Below are 13521 nucleotides of genomic sequence, written 5' to 3' on the forward strand. Positions count from 1 at the left end.
TGGTCGACCAGCTAAAACCAGCCAACCAGCCTAGGCTGCTTTAAGCTGGATTTTTCAGCAGGGTTATGGTACCACAGATGCTTAAAAAGGACCTTTTTTAAATAAGAGTTTTAAAAGTGTAATAAAATAGAGGCATAAGCAGCCAACACGGGCAAAGTTGGGGCCCTTGGTTTGGCATCGTTAAAATAACGACATGTCACACGGGGCACTGGGACTCCAACGCCAGCATGTGTCAAGACAAATCTATATTTCATGGCCACTTACAGATGTATAAATAGCCAAACGAGGTGCTGGAATCATCTATAAAACGCAGCTAAAAGGTTACCAGAAGATGGCGGGCACTGTCAGCGGGACTAGAGGGTGATCAATCTGAGGAAGGGAAGCGGGTGGGCAGCGGTGCGAGCAGGGCACTAAATCACGTCGCCGTTTGCGTAGAGCGCCGCGAAGAGCTGACACTCGGGCTGACGTGTGAGCTCTCCGACAGCCTGATGGATCGCTCCACTACACTCCATTAAAGCTGGATGGCTGGCTGCCAAGCTGACATAACAAACAATTAGTCACAAAGGTGCCCATGAACTAGCGCGAAGCCTCTCCGGATTCAATCAAAGGCTCCGCTCATGACTGATAAATAGTCCCCGAGTTGCTGCGGTGTCAATGCATACAGTAACACATGACATAGGGAGCAGGTGGGTCCATTTAAAGCCCATTTTGGTTACAGGCAGAGATTACAGTGATGGATCCATGCAGATGTGAGTGTTGAGTGTGACGTTTCTCTCTCAACTACAGTGAAGGGAGTTCACTCACGTGCTCTAGTTCCTGAACGCGGGACAGCTGGGATTCGTAGTCGGAGTCCGAGTGAATGTGAGTGGCCCGGTAAATTGAAAAATCAGCTTGCATCTTCACTAGAGTCTCTTCCTGATCTTCAACCTAGAAAGACACACATAGAAAAGCGCTCATGTTCAGCTCTCAGAAGATGTGCACTGCAAGTTGTGCAAGTAATGCACTGCTTTGTTTGCTGTGAAACTACCCTGCAGGTACAGGATTCCAACATGATCTCATATTGACGTTGTACTCCAATGTACCCCAACATTGTGGGGACATTGGATTTTGTTTGGAAGTGAAAATCGGGTTGACGTCAGACCCCAACGACAGGCCAACAACAATGTCCAATGTCCAACCTAAAATCAACCAAATAACAACGTTATCATGTTCCACCATAAAGTTATGTCGGTCCTCCCTATAAGCCAGGGGTATCCAAACTCGGTTCTGGAGGGTCGGTGTCCTGCACAGTTTAGCTCCAACTACATTTAACACACCTTCCTGGAAGTTTTACATACAGTATCTATAAAGAGCTTGATTAGCTGGTTCAGGTGTGTTTAATTGGGGTTGGAACTAAAATGTGCAGGACACCAGCCCTCCAGGACCGAGTTTGGGCACGCCTGCTAAAACCAAACTAAGTGGCTGCTTAGGGCCCTGCCGCCACTAGCGGGCCCCCACAACCCACTAGTGGTGCGAGCCGTTTCCTTGCTTCCTTGCATCTCATTTCTCATTGTGTTCTCGCGGTTCGAGTTTGTTCCTCCAAGGTAACCTGCAAGACCGACCGTTCAACACAAGAATGCGTGCACAGACACAGCCACCATGCCTTTGCGTCATTGCCTGTCCCATTTATATGCCTGTTTTTTTTTGGGAAATTTGACCACGAAAATGAAATAAAAACGTAATTCTTCAGGCGGAGAAAAACTGTGGGGAAAAATTATGACGAGAAGAGATGAGCACAAAATCAATTTTAGCATGTAAAACCTGAGCACCCTTAGGAAACCCACTCCAACACAAGGAGAACAACTCCACACAGAAAGGCCACTGACCCAGCCGAGGCTCAAACCAACGACCTTCTTGCTGTAAGGCGAACGTGCTTCCCACTGCGCCACCGTGCAGCCATATGTATATCACAGAAATGTAAAAATATCTCTGAAATCCCACTAGTGCTCACTTACTAACCTTTTATTTAAGACTACTGAATATTAATTAGATGACAAATGATCTGTCATCTAATGAATATTTATGAACCAGGATCATGCATCTTATTATATGTCCCCCGCTTTCTAGAGTATACCTATGGCCATGGACATTTATTGAATTACCATTTAAGTGTTGTTTTGTGCACGTCATAAACTAGGAAATCAAGCAGTAATCTGTAGAGAAAGACTAGGTGATTATTGTGAACTGTAAGACAGCGTTTCTTGATCTGGTCTCAAACTGGTAAGAGCCCCTAATGGCCATTAAATTCTTCCCTCTGAGAAAGATAAATCAGTCCAGCACAGTACTGTCAGAACTGAAGACTGAATATAAAACAGGCTTAATGAAGATGATATTTCATTATGACATGCTGTGTGTTGCTGTTGTTCTCAGAAAGACTTTGAACATTGATGAACTAAAATATGCAAGGAAGGTTATTCACAATCCAGGCTCATTCTGATTACGTACCCCTATATACATTTCTGGAGAGCACCAAATACATCCCAGGAGCTACGTTTTTGTTTTTGCAAATCCACCAGAGACAACTGTGAATGCTTTTTGAGATCTCAAATTTCTCTCGCGAGTGCCATTCCCGCTTGCTCTTCTTGCGTAAGTCCACCAGAGGCCGCTGTTGACTGACTGATTGACCAACTGACTTGACCAACTGACCCCTTCGCTAAACCCAACCAATTGACCAATTACCATGTTTGTAAACATTCAGGATGCGCGCGCAGGGAAGTGGCAGAAAAAACCGGGAGCGCCAGCATTTACAGCGAGGGAATGACATCAGATGCGGTGCAGAGTTTGTTGTTGTCTTAGAAATAAGATATATTGATTACACATTATATTTATTATTTACATAATGCTTTCAGCATATTATAACAGCTCGTCACCCAGTGATAAGCACAGTGATTTGGCAAAATTAACGTTAAAGTGAGCGGCGTTCATCTAACAGGTCGATAGCACCCACCCAATGGATATTGAATAAGACGAAATGACCAAGCATCCAGCCCCAAATATACAATCTCATTGAAGCTACAAGTGACTTTACAAGGGAGAAGTTAAAGGTCTACAAGTCTTTGGATGCCAAGAATGATGTTCTGTGTGGTCATGTGCAAGAAATAATGTTCCATGATGACCAGATTCAATACTATGTAGAGCTAAAAACCGAGATTCTGCTTAGCCAAAGACAAGGAAAGAAGACGAAGTTAACGTAACACAAGGCCTGGGAAATTAATCACCAACAAGCAAAACCACTGCATTCTGACAGCGAACTGCACCTGTACGGCAGAATATGTGTACGAGGTGAAGTCGGTTTTATATTCGCACATTCTGACTTTCTCCTTAACAATATAATTTCATTAAAGTATTATTTGCAAACTCTAAATGTCGAAATCTTATTAGCAGCCAATGACTATCAAAGTACAACATGTTCACAGTCAAACAAACAGTGTTAATGTTGCTTTCAAGTCACACTTGCAGGTTATTTCAGACCGAATATTCAAAGTGCCGTGGTAAACAGTATAGAGAGTTTGTCACAAGTTGTCACTGAATGAATGTGTGAATATAAAACCAACTTTACCTTAATAAACGTAACTTTCACGTTTCATTCTTAGCATTCAGTGTCCGCAGTTTAATTCACCATATGTAACTGTTTTTGCTGAAATCCTTTCTGCAATCAAAAACGAGTGATGTGTATGATTCAGCATAGCGTGAGCTGACCTGATATGACATGAGAACTGCAGAGTCCAGCATTTCTAATTAGCTCCTCACTTCATTCAGCTCTAATTTAGCCAAAGACGTCTGCAGTCGGTTTTAAAGCAGTGTGTGGTGTATGATAAAAGTTACGTTTTCAATTTTTGGACTCGAATTCGGCATCCTACCGCACAAAACAACATGTTTCTCATTGCAGCCTGTCCTTTTTTTGCAACCGGGGACTAGTGTGACGTCATGTGTGACGTAGGTTAATAATTGGTCTATAGTGTTTATAAAAGAATTGATTGACCCGACGATGTTTTGGTGCAAAACGAAGATGAGGAATGAAGTTTAGGCTGGATATTTATATTCAATTTGGAATTATCCAATTGGATAGTTAGTGATTAGTGATAGGGATCAGCTGTAGTCAATCCTATCACGTGCTCCTCTCGAAATTAGTTTGTGAAACTTCACTTATGCTAACTAAACACAAACTGATTATGCTAATCTAACAAATTTAAGTAGACTGAACATAAAACAATTAAGTTGTACCCCAAAAAATCTCAAGAATTGTGTAGGTTCAGCTCATTTGAGGCCCCGTTTACACTATTGCGTTTTAGTTTTAAAACGGAGTTTTAGAATGAAAACGATCCGCGTCCACACTCGCGTTTTACCCAGCGTTTCTGAACTGCTCTCCGTCCACAACAAAAACGCTGAAAACGCACATCACGTGACCACACACACACACGTTGGCAATCGCTGGAGCCCATCTACCCAGATGAGAGCTCTGCTAGTCGGACTTCTCATCAAGCATCTCCCACTGGATCTAATCTCAATATATTTATTAAACGGGATATTTCATTCATCTTGTTGTCTTTGTCTAACGACATATTCCCTGACTTTGGTCATTGGAATCTATTACTTGTTCTCAGGTAACGTGTTTTGGCTGAGCGCAAAGAAAAGTTAATGATTAATGTAACCACGTAGCCTATTCTGTATATTGACTGATCGCTTGCCTTTATTTCCTATAATGTATAAACTTATTGTATGTTATACTTTTATAATGGCCATTATCGATTATTAAAACTGATATTCAGCAAAAGTAAGGGTGTGTTTCGTATTTTCACTGAAATTGAAAGGAGGCAGTTGTTATTGGCTCCGTTTTGTTATAAATATCCACACAGTGAAGATGACGCTCATATATGCAGCACGACGCCTCAACATTTCTGCTGTCTGTTTAGTTGTTAATATTAAAATAAAAATAGGCAGTTCCTTATATCAAGTTTACATTTTATTGTTGAGAAAGTGAAACAACTTAGCCAGGGTGATGTGAATGAAGTTATAAAGTACACTGTTCCCTGTGAAGATTGACGCGTGTCCTCGGTATGTTTTCCATATCAAACTGAGAAGAAGAGATGCAGCCTTGATCAAACTTGCGAAGTCTGAACTTACACGGAGAAGATTCAGGACTGAACTGTGTGTTAGGCTACTTAATATTGAGGAAAAGCCCCAATCAGAGAGGCGAATGTCTGCAGCCCCGCCTCCGTTTTCAGATCTCTCCGTCTTTCCCCATCCACACTGAGACGGAGCAGCAGCGTTTCAGAATGAAAACGGCCTCTCCAGCGTTTTCGAAACGCTCCATTTTCGGCGCTCGAGAACTCCGGCGTAGTGTGGACGGATGGCGTAACCGTAGCAAAACTTATGCGTTTTCAAACTAAAACGCATTAGTGTAAACGGGGCCTTAGATAAGTAGTTTCAACAAGCAGAAAAAAATCATCTTTGAGTGTAGTTCACAAGAGAACCACACACGTTCCTCACCGCAAGACTTACATAACATCCCACAGCTCCCACTGAGAGTAAAAGACAGTGAGGTGATTGAACGATGTGATTGTTTTACATCCCAATCAGAGATAAAGGAAACTTTCCGTCTCACCCTGTCGAAGGTTACGGCGAGGCACAGACAGCTCGGCAGCTTCTGAGTGAACGAGAGCAATTAAGCAGAGCGTACACTTTCAAGAACAGGACACAGGCCAACAGCTGAAGGACGTGTGTGTTTGGAGGTCTCGTCTGGAAACAGTAGGATCAATATAGCATGTATGAGTGTGATGTTTAGGGATTGCTAATGGGCATCGTAGATATTTGAGAACAGAAGTCGGGTTGGAGGTGCTGGAGAAGAAAAAAGGCACAGGATGGAGTAGGAATGTAGAGCGGTACACCTAGCGTGCACTACATCCGACAGAGGTGACTGCACCGCTGGGCCGCAGACGAGGCCTGTCCCGCCACCGCTGAGAGCAATGCCCATTATTTGAAGCAGAGCCAGCAGGATTTTCCACTTTCCGCCACCCTGGTGAATGTACAGGCAAATCAAAACAACTTCAGGTCCATTTGAACACCAGTCGCGCTGTCTGAAAGGGCCACACGCTTAATCTTTACCCAACAACTACAAATCAATAACAACTTCAAGTCCCAGAATTCCTCCAGAGAGGCCATCGCAGCTCTCTCGCGGACGCTGTGGGAAATGAAACACCTGAAAAAGCTCTCTCCTCACATTGGCAGAAGTGTGAGGGTTTCGACCGGGATCGATACTATCCAGTACTGACACTCCGCTGTATCTGAAGCTCAGATTTTGGCCTGTTGAGTGGCACAAATTTCGTCTTCCCCAAAGAGTTCACACCTCCAGCTGCACTAACAAGCCACTTTCCACCTGTACGTGTGCTAACTAGGTTTCAGCTGGATTGTTACGCATTCAGAACCCAGCAGAGTTCAGCTCTAGGGAGGAGATGAGTGTGTTGAGTCTGCTGCATTATGGGGCATTCAAAGTGCAAATCTGCAGCCTTTCTCAGCGAGCGACCATACTCAATTTAATAGCTCAGGGGTGTGAAGATACTGTGATTCTGACAAAGTAGGAAAAGATCCTCAGAGCCAAAGCTTTTGTTAGGTCAATGACATTATTCTCATTTTGTCTAGATTGGACTTATTTTTAAGTTGGGAATTGAGAAATATTTATTAATCGATTAAATAGAAATGAATGTTTATTTTGCTGCTTTTAAATAACAGACAAGTGAAACTTTAACACATCTGTTCCAATGCAATGAAGAAAAACTTTCATCAGCATTAACAAAAGACTATATAAAAATATAATAATCTTTTATCATTTTAAGCTAAAAGTATGAGCCTATCAAGTAGTTTGGAATAATAATGTAATTATTATTAATTCTTATTGGATTTTCTGCATGATGCATGAATTCAGAAAATGACAACATACATTTTGAATTATTACTTAACATTATTACCCTTATAAACATTTCCCTCTCTCCATCAAAAGGGAAATGAATAAATAAAATAAAATGAGTAAACAAATAAATAGTTTGTACTCTTTTAATAGTCACAAAAATCTTCTCTCCGTTAAACAGAAATGGGGGGGGGGGAAGTGGCTTTATTAAAGTTAGGAATAGAGGTGGCGTTAAGACTACATTGAGTTATAAGGAGTTGAACCTACTGATGTGCGGTTCAGTTAGTGGTGTTTCCGGTGAGCATACCTGGCGTTGAAGTTTCTCAGCTGTGTCTCTGTGAGTGCTGATGAGCAGCTCACACTCTTGTGTGTGCTTCCGGCTGTGCTCCAGCTCTCTCTCCGTGTCCCGGAGCTTCTGGCTCAGTGTGGTTATGGCGTCGTCTCCAGTCTCCAGCTGCGTGCGGTGAACCTGCAGATCCTCCTGAAGACACACAACCTGAGCTCTCAGATGCAGGAGCTGCTCTTCCCTCAGTGCCACCTGAACACACACAAACAACAGCACACACAGATGTCTGTATCACCATAGACATGGCACAATAACCGGTTTCTGTAACATTTTATAATAATTACACAGTATGAATCATGTATTAAGCATTAGAAAATAGTTAATTCGTCATTAACTCTACATTAATAGATGTTAGTAAGCACAAATTTAGTGTAAGAGTAAAAGAGGGGGAATAATAATAATAATAATAATAATTTTTATTTATATAGCGCCTTTCCAGAGCTCAAGGACACTTTACAAGGAATGCAACAAAAAGATAAACAAACATACATGAGGTCAAATATAACAAACATGAATAACACAAACGAAACCTAAGAGACATATGAACAGGATAGTGGTGGATCAGATTAAGTGGTCAGTTTGGTAGATCAGATGCAAAGCATTCAGAAAATAAGTGAGTCTTAAGTAAGGATTTGAATTCAGAGATATTATTAGCAGAGCGAAGTGAGTGTGGTAGAGAGTTCCAGAGTTTGGGTGCAATAGCACTAAATGATCTGCCCCCCATAGAAGAGAGGCGGTACCGAGGGACAGCAAGAAGGCCAGAGTCAGCAGACCGTAAAGAGCGAGTTGGGGTGTAGGGGACAAGCATGTTGCAGAGATAGGAAGGTGCAAGGTTATTTAAGGATCTAAATGCAAGGAGGAGAATTTTGAATTTAATCCGGTATGCAACCGGGAGCCAATGAAGATCATACAAGATTGGGGTTATGTGAGCCGACCGTTTGGTATGGGTAAGTATTCTAGCTGCAGAGTTTTGAATATACTGTAATCTGGAGATGAGGCTGGCAGGCAGGCCAATGAAAAGAGCATTACAGTAGTCGATGCGTGTGGAGACAAATGCATGGATGACAGTCTCAGCATCCTTGCTACTGATGAAGGGACGCAGTTGTGAAATGCGACGTAAGTGAAAGAATGCCGATTTAGTAGGGATGTAACGGTATCAGAATTTCACGGTACGGTAATACCTCGGTATGAATGGCACGGTACGGTATTTATTGAATCATTTACAGGAAAAAAAAAAACTTTTGAAAATACTCCAAAAAAGTGCCAAAAGTGTCAATGACATACAAATTAGCCATCTATCTGTAAGCTTTGAAACAGGAACTTCAATTTTAATAACAAAAAATTATTAAACCATGTAAAAAAAATAAAGTTTCAATTTAGTATTGTTGAAAACTCATCACATTCAACATTTAATCACTCACTTAGATAGAGATGGGTTTAAAGGAAAATTATCATATAACTATAATCTGGTAAAAGCTGGTATCTCTGGGTATTTACAATGTCCCCTGCAACAGAAAAAAACCCCTCTCATTTGGGACTGAGGATTCTGGGACAAGAGAGATATGACTTGGCCCATGTTGACAGCAGTGGGGTAACGTTGTGCATTGTCTTTCCCCCACTTGAGAGGACAAACCATGAGTGAGATAGAGATCTCATGTCTGCATCAATCTGAACAGTGTGCTGTGTTTCTGCAGTCCCCATGACTGTTATTAGTCGTATTCCCCAACTTGCAGGCACGTGCACACATAGGGCTCAACCTGTGCAGTGTACATGCCCTTTTTAGTCTTGGATAGAAAATGCCCTTCCAAAACGATCAAAAGTGCCCCCGCGACGCGACACAACCTCCGTCCAGTCCAGCCCTTCAGTAGGCGCGCGATAACACCTCTCTTGAGTATGCGCGCTCAACCCCCCCTCGGCGCTTTACAATACGCGCGCCACAACACAGCTGATCAGAACGCGCGCGACAGCACCGCTATTCAGCACGCGCGCGGCGACAACACCCGCGTTAGGTTCGATCATTTCCATCTTTTTTTCATCTCCGCTACTAGCAGCACACTCCATTTCCGCATTACTGGATCTGTAGCGACAACAGACCGCAAAGGATTATGGCCACGCCGGGGCTGATGGGAAATGAAGTTTCAGCTACCTCCCGTTCGCTTCATTCGCCTGAGCAAATTTTCTCAGAACACCTATAGTTTTACCGAGTCATGCGACTTCGGTAATATCGAAAAAATTTAATATTGCGGTATGACGGTATTTACAATACCGTTACATCCCTACGATTTAGTGACAGATTTAATGTGTGACTGAAAAGAGAGTGTGGAGTCAAAGATTACACCTAAATTTTTTACAGAAGTAGATGTTTTAATGTGCAAGCCAGCAATCTCACAGGAATAACTGGTGGGAATATTGCTGGTAAGTGCTGGGGTGCCAATAAAAATTAGGAAGGTTTTTGAGAGAGATAAAGAGTTTACTTATGTATACTTATACATAATAACTTTATACTTATTTATAGTAACTCTATACTTATATATAATAACTTTAACTGTGAAAAGCTATTAGTAATTAACAACTAGCTATTTAAAGTTTTAGTAACTAATGAAGTTAAGGTAACTAATAAGTGACTTTGATTGTGATGCAATGATTTGCACCTTTTGTAAAGCTGCTTTGAAACACCAATTCTTTTGATACGTGCTATGCAAATTAATTTGAATTGAATTGAATGTTTCCTCTGAATTCACCCATAACAAGCACTAACCTGACTGTGGGCCTCTTTCAGGTCCTCCTCCTGACTGTGCAGAGTGTTCTGGAGCTGTGCGATCTTGCTAAGGCAGGTCTGGTACTTGTGTTTGCAGATCTGCAGGGATTCAGTGAGAGGCTGCAGTCGGGCCTCTGCATCTGTGGCCATTTTCTCAGCCTCCTGTAGTCCTGCCTTCAGCTCAATCAACTCTGAATCCTGACAGCGCAGGGTTGCTTCCCTGCAGGACGCCTGAAGCACACAATCACATACAGTGCTCAGGCTTTGTGAAGATTTCTTCAAGTCAAATATAAGACCCCTTTAAGAGCATTATGAATTAAATTTTAGACTTATACAGGGCTAAACATTAAGGATTTTTTCAACATAGGCTCATTCTGAAAACGTTCCCCTATATGCAATTCTGGAGATGGCGAATTATGTAGCCAAAGGTATGTATGGCTGCATTTTGTCTTTAAAATGAACACTACGGGGCGGTATGACACCGTTCCTTTTCACGCTTACAGGCTGACCGCTTACCTCCATATGGACGGCTTTTCCTCTGTTACCAGTTATTGGCTCATTGTATCCGTTTGAGGATTTTAAATGCAGAGAGGAGTCAACCATGACAACGAGGTTCGAGTCTGGTGTAAAACGCTTCCAGAAAGCAGTTAAGACAAAAACAGAAGTCGAAAAATAAAACAAGCAAGTAAATAACAGGATGAGAATGTGGTAAAATCTAAAAACGTGGTAAAAATCAGGCTGCCAGAAGGGCTCTTTTTTTTCTAGATTGCTTTTAAAACACTGTTGGTTAGTTTTAAGAAAATGTCTGGTCAATCTGTGCTTTTTAAAACACTATCGATTGGGTTTAGGGAATGAGGAGGGAGGGGGGGATCGGTCGGTTGTACAGTCAGCTAGTCAGACGACAGCGACCTCTGGTGCATTTACGCGAGAAGAGCAGGCATGAATGACACTCGTGAGAGAAATTTGAGATCTCAGAAAGTGTACACAATGGCCTCTGGTGGATTCGTGACAACAAAAACTGCAAAAAAAGTAGCTCATGGGATGTATTTGGTGTTCTCCAGAAATGTACACAGGGGTACGTAATCAAAATGAGCCTGGGTTTGATTTTTTATAATGGGCCGGTTACTTCTGAAAATAGTTGTACTATTGGAAGATCATGTAAAGGCATGTATAGCTTTAGTTTTCTTTCCCTGATTAGGGTATTTTATTTGGAGATTCTGACATAAAAACAGCTGTATTGAATTAAATCTCTTTGCGATAAAAAACAACTTAAATCTATAAAACAAAGTTTTATGGATTATTGGTGTTTGAGAGTCAGAAATTAAGAGAGAAAAAATTAAGAGCTGTTGAAAATGAAGACCTACAGCTCAATATTTCAGTCAATATAAGAATTTTAAAGCCTGAAATTTTGTATTTGAAATTTAGGACACATTTAAAGAATTCGTGGACACCCTGAGTGCTCAACATAATAAAGTACACCCCATTTTAAAAAATAATATTGGTATCCATTTCTCAGTGAATATAGGTCATATACTGTATTTTGGTGGATTTGAACAAAACACATATATTAAACGCATATACTTATTAAAATAATATTTTAGTCATAAAACATAAGCAGAAATAGAAAGATAATACATTCATACAAACTACAAAATTTCAACAAAATTGTAGACATTTTTTGTTTCTTTTGAATTTTGCTCTTTTAAAAAATACATTGAAAATACAAATAAATTTGGTCTATCAATTTTGGACCATTATCATAAGATATTTAGTTAGATAAGTTGCAGATTTGGCTTCAGTATGGACTAATCTAATGTACATGCACAAATACAACATTGTTAAGCTTCCTATTAAATATACTAATTTAAATGAGAGGTTTGTTTCAGAATATTGAGAAATACAAGTTGTGATAAAGTTAAACTGAAGTGGGGAGATCAATAAAATTCTTAAAGAAACACTCCACTTTTTTGAAAATAGCTTCTTTTTTTAAGTCACCTGGAGTTAAACAGTTAAACTTTACCACTTTTAATCAATTCAGTCAATTCTTTCTTCCTTTTTTTGTTGAGATGCTAATGATCTAATTTGATTCAATTATTTATGCTAAGCTAAGCTAAAAGTGCTCCTATCAGATCGGCTGAATGATTTCCAAAATGGTAAAACTTACACATGACTGCAATATCACACTCAAAATAATCACCTGTGACCTCACAGCAGTACTGCTGCTCAGTATTAAAGCACCTTTAAGTGTTAAATTCCTTATTTAGCACACATCAACACTGGTATAGTGGTTTTAGACATATTTAGTGCATCCATTTTATAGCCACACAGTGAAATGACAAAAATAAATGCATAAGTCCAATTAAAATGACATGCAAAACCTGATGTTTCGGCTTCTTCCTAATTTCATTAGTATATCCTCTATTTTTGCCTATTTTTCTTAGTAAACTGCTAATATTTTTATTGCCTAAATTCAGGTTAAAGTGCAATTTAAAGGCTTAACTAGGTTAACTAGGCAAGTTGGGTTAATAAGCCAAGTCATAAGACAACATTGGTCCTGTAGAAAATCTAAATAAATAAATACATTTCTTAAAGTAACACTCCACTTTATTTGAAATAAAGTCGATTTATTTCTCAGTCGATTTTTCTTTTTTTGTTATTGAGATGCTAATGGTCTGATTCAATGATTTATGCTAAGCTAAGCTAAGCTAAGTTAAAAGTGCTCCCATCAGATCGGCTAAATGATTTCCAAAATGGTAAAACTCACACATAACTGCAATATCACACTCAAAATAATCACCTGTGACCTCACAGCAGTACTGCTACTCAGTATTAAAGCACCTTTTTGTGTTATAATCCTTAATTAGCACACTTTAACATTGGTATAGTGGTTTTAAACATATTTAGAGCATCCATTTCATAGCTAGGCAGTAAAATGCCAAAAATAAATGCATAAGTCCACCTAAACTGACACGCAAAACCTGATGCTTTGGTCTCTGCCTAATTTCATTTGTATATATTGTATTTTTGCTTATTATTCCTGGTAAACTACTACTATTTGTTTGCTTAAATTCAGGTACAATTTAAAGGCTTAACTAGGTTAACTAGGCAGGTTAGGTTAATTAGCCAAGTCATAAAACAACATTGGTTTGTCCTGTAGCCAATCTAAATAAATAAATAAACAAATAAATAAATAAAATTATTTGCTTCATTTTATGTCACTTAGAGTTAAACAGTCGAGTTTTACCAGTTTTTAATTCATTCAGCCAATTTTATTTTTTTAATAAGATGCTAATGGTCTAATCCGATTCAATTATTTATGCTAAGCTAAGCTAATTGCAATATCACACTCAAAATAATCACCTGTGACCTCACAGCAGTACTGATACTCAGTATTAAAGCACTTTTGTGTGTTATATCCCCTCATTAGCACACTTCAATTAGAGCTCATTTAATAAGAAATTAGAGCTGGAACCT

At 40.0% G+C, this 13521-nt stretch overlaps 1 protein-coding gene across 29 annotated transcripts in view; it reads right to left on the reverse strand.

Annotated features, from left to right (window-relative positions):
- pmfbp1 (polyamine modulated factor 1 binding protein 1) overlaps window positions 1-13521 on the reverse strand; it is a 327880-nt gene that overhangs the window by 54750 nt on the left and 259609 nt on the right. For 17 of the 29 annotated variants that reach the window (XR_012382833.1, XR_012382832.1, XR_012382836.1 and 14 more), the window contains 3 exons: window positions 10048-10278; window positions 7251-7481; window positions 805-927 (listed from right to left, as the gene is read on the reverse strand). Coding sequence is in view for 25 of the 29 variants with exons in the window: in XM_073907539.1 (XP_073763640.1) it covers window positions 805-927; window positions 7251-7481; window positions 10048-10278 (585 nt within the window). In the remaining 4 variants the exon portion in view is untranslated. The remainder of the gene's footprint in view (window positions 1-804; window positions 928-7250; window positions 7482-10047; window positions 10279-13521) is intronic. The other 12 variants (XM_073907540.1, XM_073907534.1, XM_073907551.1 and 9 more) reach the window with 2 other exon arrangements.

Source organism: Danio rerio, chromosome 7, assembly GCF_049306965.1.
Source record: "Danio rerio strain Tuebingen ecotype United States chromosome 7, GRCz12tu, whole genome shotgun sequence".
Taxonomy (NCBI): Eukaryota; Metazoa; Chordata; class Actinopteri; order Cypriniformes; family Danionidae; genus Danio; species Danio rerio.